Source organism: Telmatherina bonti (assembly GCF_933228915.1).
Source record: "Telmatherina bonti genome assembly, chromosome: 2".
NCBI lineage: Eukaryota > Metazoa > Chordata > Actinopteri > Atheriniformes > Telmatherinidae > Telmatherina > Telmatherina bonti.
The window spans coordinates 12,076,108-12,089,723 of NC_136620.1; the positions used below are offsets into that span (position 1 = coordinate 12,076,108).

A 13,616-nucleotide genomic window follows, 5' to 3' on the forward strand; every position below is an offset into this window, starting at 1 on the left:
ACGTGACCCCGCTGGCGAACCTTAATTAACACATGAACTTCATTTATTGCCTCTCTTTAAAGGAAAGGTTGGGATTTTCTTTAAGTGCTTATGATACCATTTTATTGTTTCTATTTTCCTGCCTCAGGTTGACACTAAATGTAAATATATTCATTCTCACAGGAATCCCCATGACCTCTGATCCATTTTTAAATAGTTTTTTTTCCCTCTCAGACTTTGCTTTGAGTGCACTGACATGTGTTAACTTCTGGATTTCAGAGAGATCACAGTGTGAAGAGAGACGTTTGATAAATGAACCTGAAGCAAACGGGTCAGGAAGCTGTTAGCTCTTCTTACCTGTTCAAATGAAATTATGACATTAGGGTCGACCAGGTAGTAATGCAATGATTGTACTGCTTATGGTTTACATTACGGTTTACGGCTTTTTAATAGCTTATTATACAAAAAATAAACAACTAACTAACTACTACTTGTCTTGTGTTATTAGTTCTGGAAAGAAGACTAGTTAAATTAGCTCTGCCATTTCTGCAGCTATGTTTCCATCTGGATTTACTTGCTTTAAGACTCTGGGGAACATGTTAAGGCAAAGAAAAGATACGTTCTGCTAAAGGCAACATTAATCTTCTATTGTTTTCTCTCTGTTTTCTTGTGTAGCAATCATAATTCCTGTTTGTGTTGTTTGGATAAAAGCGCCTGCTAAATGATTACAGAATAGAATAGAATAGAATAGAATAATTCTGACCACTTATCCCACTGTGTCTTGGTCTCCTGCCGCTGTCTCCCAGGACGAGCCAACCACTGGTCAGCACTTATTGGCGCATCACACTCCCGAAGCTACGTGCTGTGGGAGTATGGAGGCTACGCCAGCGAGGGGGTCCGTCAGGTGGCCGAGTTCGGCTCCCCTATTAAGATGGAAGGAGAGATTCGACAGAAGGTAGGATTTGTCAGTTTGGGTCTCTTTCCAAACATCATCTAGTCACCTGTTTGTGTGTCTTTTTATTTTCAATATTCTTACTGGGACATGATCGCCAAAATTGAATGAAATCCTCCACTTGTACTCAGTTAAAACATTAACATCTATAGGGATTTTACGCACACACACATTTAAACACTGTCAAAATGGCGACTAATAAACATGCAATACATTTAGATTGGCCCAAGTGTTAACTTAGCAGCATGGGGTGCTCACACAGTCACAACATCTCAACGTCCAGCTCATTAAAGCAGATTCATGCTGACAGCGACGTGCGCTGGACATTTAATGCATCTAATATTTCCGAAAGGCATCTACTGGATGGCGTCCTCAGATGCTGGGATGTTGCCTCAGCGGTTATTTATAATATGTGTGTGTTTTTGCGTATTTGTGTGTGTGTGGAGACTGGAACATACGTAACAGAATTCATTGATGTTTTAAAGGAAATATCTACAAGTACTTACACACAATCACATAATGACATCACACAGTTCATCCGTCGTTGGCTTCTTTGCAGACGTATGTTTGAACAGGTTTTGGTTTCATACAGGTGAGTCTTGGCTTTAATATCCTTTTATAGACATCAGGTGGTCACACAATATCCCCACCTTAACGGAGCCTTTTGGAAGGTTTCTACATAACACCAATAAAAAGGCTGAGTCTTTAAAGAAATTGAATTTGATCAGATGGAGTCTCTGTTCATCATCGTTTATGATGAAAAGAAACTTCGACCAATAAGATTGACAAGATGTGCGAAGTTGAATCAGTAAATCATGCTACAAACTCTGTGATAAGTGCAAACTTTTTTCTTCTTCTCGAGGTCCTGACAAGAAAATAACCTAATTTTTTTAGGTCAGGCTTGCAGAACCTCTTTTTGTGATTGGTCGGACATTTCGGGTGGGCGTGGTTAACATTGAAAAACACATTTGCTGATGCAGGTAAAACAGATTGTTGGTGCGAAAGTAAGAACATGTGGCACTAAAACACATGTATGCAGCACAACCCGCCCTGCCGCTGACAAAGTTTCTTATTAAATATGAAATAACCGGGTTCATTGTACATAAACGCAGACATCGCCACCTGCAGCGATCCCTGTCCCGTTGCAGACGACGCTTGTCATGAGGGATGATAGGACCAGATGAAGAGAAATCTTTACCGGTTCTTGCAGCTTTGAGAGCAAGAACAAAGTTCTCGCTTCCCGTGGAGGATGAAACATTTTTTATAAAAGACTAGGGCTGCACAATTAGGACCAAAATGATAATCACAATTATTTTGAGCAATATTGTAATCACGATTATTAATCACGATCATCCATAGTGTCTGGAAAAACATGGATTTTTAATGCACAACTTATAAACAACCTACCTGACAACTCTACATTGTGTATATATATATATATATATATATATATATATATATGTATATATATGTATATAATAGCCCTGCGATGGACTGGCGAGCTGTCCAGGGTGTATCCTGCCTGTCGCCCAAAGCCAGCTGGGATAGGCTCCAGCTTCCCCGCAACCCTGAATTGGAATAAGCGGTTCGGAAAATGAATGAATGAATGTATATAATATAGTGCTCCCTCTCTATTCCCTCGACATTTCTCATACAGCGCAGGTAACGCCCCTTTGGAGAAATAATTACACAAAGGGATTTCATATTTCTTATCCAGTGTTTTGATGCAGCTATATTTTCCATTCTCGACATGACCTGCTCTCATCAGTCTAAAGCTTGTTACATCGTCCACGAGAAGCTTCGTCTGAAGCCGGGAGGGATCAATGCAGGCGGCGATGTCGGCTTTTAGTGCAATGATTCTGGTTATTTCATATTTAACAAGCAACTTCGTCCGTGGCTGGCTTTGTGTATTTTAATGCCCCGTGTTGTAAAAAATGTTTGTATTTTTTACCACCTCGATCAGTTCTTTAATAAAAACAATCCGTTTTACCTGCAACCAGAAAAATGCGGACCTCAAACCAATCCAACGGTACTTAACTGGCTGCTGGTTAAAGATGTACGCGCTTGGTATTTAGGCAGCTTAATGAGGCATTAACCACGCGCTCGCCCCCTGGTGGTTGGCAGACTACTGGAGAGCTCATGTTTTGAATGTAAATATTGTTGACGATCAGGTTTATTTAACTATGGCCACCAAAATCGTGATCACGATCAAAATCTGTTTAATTGTGCAGCCCTAAGACACTTTATTATTGACTGTTGTCAAAACTAAAGCTACATACATACATCCATTGCCGCTTCTGAAAGGCTTCAGTCCACAAACGTTCATTTTTGCAAGAGTAAAATCTGAATTTTAACACAGGTTTCCATGTTGCGTGATTGTTCCAGAATACCTCTGTTTTGAGTTGCAGAAGTCTTTCAGGGTTCAGCTTTTTAACCCAGCTTCAGTCTTTTTAAATATTCTGAGGTTTAGCTCAAATAACCAGTTGTTGACAGAGTGATTTAGTGGAAAGGCAAAACAAGACACACACACGGTGGCAGTAATTCAGTGAGGGCGAAACAGATGGAAATGATTGCATATGACAAATGGTACCAGTAATGGACTGCGCTAATAAAGACCTTTTACCAAACACAAAAGCACATTCTGTCATTTCTCACACTCATGCATTAGAAAAAAAGACCTCAGATTTAGTTAATGTGTTCGGCTCTGACAGACCTGACAATCACATTGTCCCTACAAAAGGTTTTATTCCCCTGATGTTAGTGTCCAGTAGGAGCTTTAATAAATCTGAACTACTTTATGCAATTATTCACATGTTAAAGGAAAATGTTCTCCACACAGAGCGACCCTAATTAATATGTCACATGCATGCTGCACATGTTCAGCAACGACCTGCTGAACGCCGTTTCTCTGCCTCCTCTTTCTGCCACACACACTCTATGGGCACTGAAAGGTGTGTGTCGGCCATTTGCGAGGGAACAATAGTGTGTTGTTAGTGGGCTGTCAGTGCGGTGCGTGCCTGTCAGTTCAGGTTTGGACTGCTGTGTGGAGACATTATAGGCTGACGGACAGCCCTAACTCCTCTCTTGGCTGCCTCTGTCTGTCTCTGAGGCTAATAACTACCCTGACACAATGAAAACTTCAGCCTGTTTTACAGGAGAAAGAGATGGCTTGATTGTGCATTCGGACTGGAATGTTGGCCATTGAGCTGTAGGATGAAGCTGCTCGATTGTGTGCCGTGCGAAGGAATTTTTGCTATTGAGTTGTTGGGCTTAGCTGCAGCAAGTCTGAAATATTTTCTGTGATTATGGAAGGCATTGGTGGTTTTGGTGAGCAGGGTTTTGCCTGAAGGTGCTTCTGGAAGTCTCTTGTGCACCGCTGACAGACATCCGAAGGGAAGAGATCGTGCCTCCGTACGATGCTTTGAACCATCCGCCTTCACGATGGACGACAACTTATGGTGGCAGAAACACTTTGCTCAGTTCCTGGTTGAATTCTTCATGGGAAATATGAAGCTGGTTATCTCGGTTAGGTTCAGGAAATTATACAACTCGGTTAGTGTAGGTAATCTAAGTGTCTAGGTTAGCATACAGCAGTGTTTCTCAGTCCAGGTCCCCAGGACCCCCTGCCCTGCATGTTTTACAGGTGACCTTACTTTACCACAGCTGGAGGAAATAAAAGACTTGTTAACAGGCTGCAAAGAACTTGAAGTTTAATAATCTGATTCAGGTGTTTTGGAGGAGGAACATGTCTAAAACATCCAGAGACCAGGACACTGGCATGAAGAAAACCAATATGGTCAAGGCTAAAATAATGTGGTTCGTATGAATCATTTTACAGAATCAGACAGGAACTCTTCTGCGTTTATAAATAAAATAAAAATAAGATATTTAATAGAAAAAAGTAACTTTTGATTTTGCCTCTCTAATAACTCATGTGACCTCCTCCAATTTAGCAAAAAGGTGTCAAATAATCGAAACAACTTCAGCCCTGCTAAAAAACAATAAACACTTAATACCTTAATAGGTATTAAATATTGAATATACAAATACCTAATGAATATTTAAATCACTTTCTCATTCATAACAAAGACTACAAAAACTGAACTTCTTTACATTTCATAAAAACCAGAGGAGCGTGTCTTTCATTATGATTAGACATGTCGACGATGTCTCCGGATATGTCAAAGATTGATTTGAATGCTATTGTAATTTTTTATGTCAGCTTCATGACGAAATGCACAATTTAAATAAAATAATTAAAATACTAATGCATTAGTATTTGCTTTCCAAAATGATCACCAAGTAAAAAGAAAGACGAGGGGCCGGGGGGGGGGGGGGGGGTAAGCAGGCTAAATGGCCAAGTTAACATTCAGAGTTTTAAAACGTGTCATGAAAAGCAGCAGCTCTGTGTTCGGTGAAGAGCAGCCCTTATTGGCTGAAATGTAACTAATTGGTTGAATTTTCATGCTAATGCGCTACATTACGGTTACATGCAGTACTGTTACTGCTACCAGCAGTCATCGCAGATCAATAAAAAATAAATACCATTGTAAATTCTCAGGTTTATTTATATGTGTCATGATTTCTGAGATTTTGCTTTGTTTAGTTCCTGTCAGCTTTTTGCCTCAGATGTGGTTGTTTGTGCTTTCTCAGGTTTGGGTTTCAGTGTTGCTGTGATTCATCTTGTTCACTGTTTTCTGGGTTCTTTGTTCCTTAGTTTAGTTGACTTTGTGAATCTTGCCTCTTGCGGTATTTAGAAGTTTCCTTCTCATGTATTCTGTTTTCTTTTCTACCTGCTCGCCTGTTCCACCAGGTTTTTAGCTGCTAATCACCTCATTTGCTTCATATTTAGTCATAAGCTCCGTCAGTATACATGTTACAGGGTTTTCGTCTATCCTGCCTCAGTATGTTACTATCTCAGCACACTTGTCTGTTAGGATATTAAAATGAAATGAAATGAAAAAATGAAATAAAAAATACTTTATTAATCCCCAAAGGGAAATTCACCATTGTAGTATATAATAATTAATTTGAGGAGGTCTTGTTCCGGAGGCTGATGGCTGCTGGCAGGAATCAATTAATTAATCAGTTGATCCCGATTGTAAACAAGTCTTTCATTGCCATGGAGACTCATCATAACAAGCTTTGAAAGAGCCAAAAATATGCAATAAAATCTTCCTTGCAGCACAGTTGCTTTTTTTTTCTTGAGTTGTTGAGTTTCTTGGATCTTTCTTGCTGTTTCAATGTCATTAGTTGAGTTTCTGTTGACTTTATCTGCCTGTTTCCATCAATCAGTCCTGCGTTTGGGTCCTTCCTTTTCATTTCCTTTCCAGACGTGGCTCATGACAGTACTTACAGAATGGCGGGGGATTGATTAAAATATATTAAATACACTTGTAGCAGTACTGCTTTCAATAAATAAATATACTTGTCTCTCATTAGTTGAATCATCAGGGTGGAGGTTGACTGCTAGAAACGACTGTTTGCAGCGATGACATGGTTTTTACCAGACGGAGACGCTGAAGTCCTGCTTCGTTTAACTATCCGAACCATCTGCACTATTCAGGAGAAGTTATGAAAAAACAAAGATGATTGTTTGAGACTCTACTGGTCATATCTTAATACCATTTGTGAGACACACACTCAGTGTTTGGTGTTAATTAGATATTTCGTTAATCTTTTTACAGTCCCTCAAAAAAAAAAAGCAGATTTCCAGCAAAGTTTAAGATAGTGAATGACAACACAAAAGGAAACCGGGACTGCATAATTACAAGTGATTTGATGGATTCTGTAGTTGCAACTGCAGGACAAAAAACCATCCAAACACACACATCACATGCTGCTTGTTAAATTTGTCACCTTTAATTAGTAATTTTGGAAAAGTAAAATCTCAACCATTCTTTGCAACATTTACATGACATTATTACTTTTTTTCCTCCTCAAATAACTGTCCCAAGTGCTTTCTCTACAAACTAATGCAGCAGCATAGGATAGGATGCCCATAAAGCATAAAGAGCAGACGCTATGAGGCCAAAAGCATTTCCAAGCAGCTATTTTTCCTCTATATAACATAATTAAGAAAGGCCAATTTGCTGGAATCATGGAGTTCAAACTGAGGTCTAGAGGACTAAGAAAAGTTCCCAGGAGAATTGTTTGTATAATAGAAATGCAAATTGATTTAAGCTGTTTGCCTGCAAAACAAGAGACTGTTGGATTATTAAAACTTCCTGGAGTTTTCCTGCTTTCACACCTCAAAGCTCAATATTAGAACTTTGCAAACGCCTGTAGGAAACTGGTCATGTTCACTGAAGGAATTTATGCTTATAGCAAAAGTGTATTCAGTGTTAAAACGATGTCATTTCAGGTGTTTGACTTGTGGTGATGTGAATATATCACTTGAGGTAGAACTGAAGCTGTTAATGTCATTAAATTCCTGAAAAAAATCATTCAAAAGATCAATTTAGCAAAGGAAGTTTTCCACAACAGGATAATGATCTAAAACACACTAAAAATTCTATGTTTGACTTTTTCTACTGACGAAAGTTGAAGGTTTTAGGTTGACCATCGGACTTTTCTCACTTTCACACCTTGCAAAGGTTCATTTATTCTTTTTTTAGTGTGAAAATACTCCAAACAAGACTTGAAAGCAGCAGCAACAAAACGAATTAACAAGCTTCTCTAAAGGAATGTTAGAAACAAAAATTTCAGCTTTATTTGTGCTTTTCGTCTGACTGTGGACGATGTAAAGGAAAGTAAATAACTACTTTGCTGCAAAAGCATGCTGCTTTCAGTGTTGTGCTTTTTAAAGGTCTGTCAGTCTTTACTTCCCTTTCCTCCAGACTGTCCATGGTTTCCTCCTCCTGAATGAAATAACAACATTACTCATAATATCCAAGGAAATATTTCAGCCCCTGTTAGAATGAAAGTAGTTTGCTTCACTTTATTACATTGTTTGTGTCCGAATGTGCACTTTATCTGGGAGATATACCATTTTTCTTTGGTAAAAGAACAACTTTATGTCTTTCTGAGGCCTATATACATAGAAAACCAACCACAGCACACATGCATGGCAAAACATCTTTTCAATTCTCCAGGGTGTCTAAGTTCAGGCTGAATGAACAGCACAAAGGCTGCTGTAAAGGTGGGAAGCCGACATGGGTCAGTAATCCCTGTCTTAGCAGAGAATCACAACCATCCAGAGAAGCAATCAGCTGTGGTGATGTGTGGACAAAGCCTCGAGACCAACCTCTCCAACCGAGTTCTGACTGGCGCTCCAATAACTAACGCTGGCCTGAGCAGCCACAACACAACACAGCAGCCGGCAGACACCGGCGGGCAGCAAAGATGATACCTGAGAGCTCTCGCTGTAATACAAGTGGGAGCAACTCTATCAGAGAAGTGATTCTTTCGGCAGCGTTGCACGCAGCGGGACGCCATGTCAGAGAGGCGTGCAGCAGCATTTAATAACCTGTGAGAAATTAGACACAGGTGTTGGGAAACAAATATTTATCCATGGAGCAGATGTTGACACAATAGCCTACGCCGACTCACAAAGCTAAGCTTCGAGAGAACCCCAGAGAGAATATGTGTTTGCTTTGGCATTCATTACTTGGCAAAGTCATGACCTGAATCAATCATCTCCTGCTTGTTGCTTTAAGTTGATCTCAGCCATTGTACCATCCAGCAGACACTCCCTGCTAAGCATGTGAGCACAAAGACCCACTGGACACAGCCTTACATGCATGAACCTGTTGAAAATATGCACAGTTTGCCCATTTTGAAAAATGTCCAGGCATGCAGTAGTTCATTCTGCAGCACATGTTGAACGTTGGTGCACAACAGCAGAAGAAGAATCGCAGGGGGGACTCTTCACACTCATCAAAACTGAACATCTTACTTAGTAGCAAGCATTTAGTAAACAGTACAGTGGTTTGTCATGTGCTTTAGGCTGTTTACTGACCTTAAAAATGAGGACTAAACTTGGTTTTAAACAAATGATTTAGCACAGTGTTGTTTCAATCAGGCAGAACGTACCGGGACAACAGCTGTTGTTCAAAAGAAAATCATAAAAGATGTAAAATACGAGGTACTCTGTCTTTCTCTCAGTGCTGTCAAATGATATAATAGGAATTCTGACTGAAACATAGGTTTTATATCTTAAAAATAATTAAGCTGTGCAATCCACCGTAATCATCGGCAGCTAGGATTTGCAGAGTTGCAGCGTTAGCTTGTTAAGATTTGAACTGCTAGCTTAGAGGGCCTGCTTGGGGAAGGAGGGATGATTTGTCATGTAGTAGTTTAAGTCATGACCTGAATCCCATTTTAAGCTTAAAAACTATGTCTAAATACATCATTTAAGGTCATTTACAAGTTTATACAAGATTCTCACTTTAAAAGTAGATAAAAGTAATGTTTTAAACTGTTAGCTCCTAAAAACACACTACAGGACTTTTGCCATTTTGCCGTCATGCGCCCCCCAGCGACAGCTAATTCTTGCATCCTACCTGACCCGTTAACTCTCTCCAGCCAGCAGAGGACGATCTTTTTACGATGAGTCTTGTTTTGTCCCTTTCTGTCTTTTAATCTTCTTGCATTTCTTTGCTGAATCAGCGACGTTGTCTGTTCAAAACAGCCATTTCCTTATCCCATCGTCACATTGCGTCCCGGATGTAAAAGCTGTATAGTGTCGGGTTCTCAGCCTCGAGATGCTGCTGGGCGGCAGCGGCTCTAGAAATGCACATGATAGATGTTACGGTGTAATCAAAGAATTTCTGGATGCAGCGTTTTAAGGTCAGAAAGTTACGTTATGCGTCTTTAAAAGAGGCTAAGTAAAGGTGGGGCAACTTGTTAGGGAAGTGGATCTTTACTTATTGGATAGATTAAGCTTTTTCTGAAGAAAAACAATATTTAAAATCATTATGTAGCAATGCTAGTTTATCATTCAAGAATGGGAAAAACTAATTACATTTACGAGCGGAGCTGAGCTAATTTTAAAGTGAAGCTGATGTCAGTCGGTTAGAAAGTGAGTGATAAGACAGATTTGTGTCCCTTTGGGAACTGAATGTTTTTTTTTTTTATGTCACTACTCTGAAGAAACCAAATGACACAGCATCTAATTATCGATTACTCTGAAATGTCACATGCAGTGGAGAGTACATAATGATCACACCATGAAGGTTTTAAAATGTGAAGTGCTGCTGGCCAAGGAGTAAATCCTCAACATTTCTAAAGCCACAGCGAGCCGACGAAAAAATTCTGTAGCTACTTAATTATTACATTCCGTGAAATGTCACATTCTCTGCAGTCAGGTGTGATCGCATCAAACTCGGACAGCGAAATGTCAAGTGCAGCTGGCCAACAAGTCATTTGTATCAGCTTTAAAGGGTAGTAGTGCGATCCTGGGCCCAGTCAATTACATTTTCATGACGTTAATACAGTTCTCTCCCTTTGTGCTGATTTTAGTTTCCCAAATCTCAAAGTCTGGCACTCGCTAGCTCCACAGTGCACCCTCGCTCACATCTGAAAGGACTCATCAGTTGCATTCTTCTTCTTTTCGGCACGCATTGCCGAGCAGGTGCTTCAGGGCACCAACTGTCATGGCTCCAGCTGTTGTTCGGAGCCATTTGATGTGCACCTCTTTAGTGTGGAAGCACGATTCTTTCCTAAAAGTGTGGCCCAGCTTTTAGCACGGCGCAGAGCAAGTCTGCGACTCACCTTTTTTTTTCCAGGGAGACAAAGGAGACAGGAGAATAAAGACAGGGTGACACAGACGCGGGTTTTATCGCCAGACGCTGACCTGAGCTATAGAATTGGCCACGCTTTGCCCGCAGCAGGTACCTATTAGGGCTCTCCGGAGGAAATTGCGGCTTTTTTTTTTTTTTTGTAAAGTGAACCTTCTTTCCATTAAAAAGTCTCAGTTTAACAAAAAGTTTGACCATTAGAAAATGCGAAACTTGTGAGAGTGACCTTCTCTGAGCTGAGCTGGAGCTGCTCTTCTGTTTCATCACGTCGATACTAAGTAATTATACAAACCTGCCCGTCTTTTTTCATGTTCATGGAGACCATATTTGCTCCCATGATGTAGTTCTTCATTTGTCTTTTTTACTTTGTTTGATTAATTTTTTCCTCCATGAATTAGCCCATAAATTGTACTTTTTTTCCTTCCATTAATCAGCTAACAGTCCCTCCTTTTTAATCCATTTGCTTCATTCCTCCAAATGTTTTCCCGCTTCTTTCCATCCATCCTTATTTGTGTCCATTTGCACCCATTTTATTCCCTTTCACTCATCCATTCTTCCTACCATTAGCATCTCTAGCAAAAGCCACCGCTTGACATCCTTTCACATACACGCCAAACTTCTTTTTTTTCCTGCTCTCATACACATCAGTTTTCTTCTTTTCTTGACCACAAAATTTCCCTGCCAATCACGTTCTTTGCCTTGTGTCTCAGAGTGCTTTATTACCCCCCCAACCACCCCGCCCCATCCTTGTTTGAAAAGGTCTTATTGCAGACAAGTTGTCTGAGAAGGGTTAAGGGTGAGATGAAGGAGAATAGGCCGAGAGGGAGTAGAGGACAGAATGAACTATCCTTCACACTCATCTCTCTACTCCAAACACTTCACAGGAAATTGCTGCAGACATGTTACAGATGGGCATAAAGGCTGACGCACATTCATGCACAGACACACAAACCACTCCCTACATCCATATTGCTTCCCACAGAAGTCTGGATTGCACCGCTGAGCAGAATAAGAGCTTCGAAAGTCTCCTAGCCATTCCTTTCTCGTGGCTGACACCTGTCAGATTAAGCACAGAGGAAGCAATGCTACGTGATGCACTGTCTCTTCCTCCGTGTGCGTGTTCACAAACAGTCTCTGCTTTCTGCATGGCTTTGTCAAGCCGTCACACTTTCTACCCTCCATGGAGAGAAGTGCCTTTGTGGCTTCGTTCCAAATGCCTCAGCAGGGAGAAGCCTGCGGTTTGGCACAATCGCTGTTCGACGTGCGTGTAGTGAAGAGTAGCACGAGTCATCTTTAAAATTCATTTTCTCCTCTTATCTGGATACATTTTACGGTCTGAGCTCTACTCCACAAATCTTTATAGTGACTTTTTAACTATTGAAACGATGCCATTAAATGATACTGTTATGTTTTATGTAGAATGTAAAATTATATTTATGGCAGTTAATCTTTTATAGCACATTTATGTTAGTTTAAATCAGAACTTTTTTTGTGTAGTTTGTGTTGTGTTCTGGCACCAAATGCCAAAAGCACTTCAATGTATTTATTATTACAGTTCTTTTTCTGTATTCTTAGCTGCTTTATATTAATTTAAATGAATGGTAGCTTCCCAATGAATAATGACAAAAATAATAATAACGCCTAGATAAATATTGTCTATATTTATACCCGATCATTTTGTAAACAGATTTATTCTTGTGGCAAAATGAGCACCTAAGATAATAATAATGACAATAAAAAAAACAGCAATTTGAATTGTAACTTAGACAAACAAAACACACACACACACACACACACACACACACACACACACACACACACACACACACACACACACACACACACACAAAGCATACAATAAAACCCACTCTCAGTCCATCAAAGCTGCTGTTGTGACATTCCTCAGCATAACATACCTCCTCTGGACATACTGGAGGCAAACACTTTTAGACCATCTTGGAACAGCTACTCGGTTGTCTTATAGCTTTAGTTTTTTTTTTTTTTTTTTTACTTATTACACTAAAACTACTCAGCTGGGTTTAATAAAACAAATGTAGTTGGTCTGAAAATACACATTTATCCGGCACATCAGCAGTTAATAACGTTAGTGTTGAAAATTGACCCTAAAGGTCAAAGCTTTTATGCCAGAAGAGGTTAGGACTAAAAGGTAGTGGACAACGTACTTCAGAAGTCTCTTTTATAAATAAACACATCAGGAAGGACATCAAAACACACGGCAGGATACGTTAAATTAAATAGATTTCTATAAAATTAGTCCTTACAACCAAGTGTTTTAGTTGGCTGACATGTACATACCCTCTAGCCAAAGGATGAATCTTTCAAACATTGTCAACATGGTAAAATAAAGAGAAATATGTGCACTTTGGACCATCTCAGAAAAGTACACCCTCATTTATTTTTAATGGGTCATCAGACACAGTAAAGGTCAAGCAGATAAATCACCTCTAAACGACAAGCTTGTTTGTAGATATTTGTTTGTTCAGTCGTGTTTTAGGTGATTTTTTCTATAAGGTTATGTTTCAACGCAGTTATGCAAGAAGGAAGTTCGTGGACAGATGTCTTACATGATGTCGTTTTCGACAGCACTCACCGGTAAATAAATAGATGTGAGGACGCAACGTTTGTGTCACATCGTGTTGTCCCTTTGGAAGCGGGGGGGTTGAAGCAAAAGGCAGCGTTTCAACCCTTCATAAATAATAACACACTGATGCCAGCAGCGTTTCTTCATTAAAACACGAGGAATCATTTCATTTTCATTGCCTGATTGTTATTCATCGCAGAGAGGGCTCTCATCTTGATGTCCGTTGGTCAAAGCTGTCTCGATAAATTCACACTGTTGCCTCGTGTCGCTTCCCGCTGCTGTTTTGTCTCCAGGCAGCTTGTTCTTCATCATATATCATCTCCTCCAGAAAACGTGAAGAATA

At 39.9% G+C, this 13,616-nt stretch overlaps 1 protein-coding gene across 1 annotated transcript in view; it reads left to right on the forward strand.

Annotated features, from left to right (window-relative positions):
• The window catches only part of spon1b (spondin 1b), a gene marked incomplete at both ends in the record, with an annotated part of 156,405 nt that overhangs the window by 56,200 nt on the left and 86,589 nt on the right, over positions 1 to 13,616 (forward strand). Inside the window, one exon of the mRNA XM_079247060.1 lies at positions 786 to 934. Coding sequence (XP_079103186.1) covers positions 786 to 934 — 149 coding nt within the window. The remainder of the gene's footprint in view (positions 1 to 785; positions 935 to 13,616) is intronic.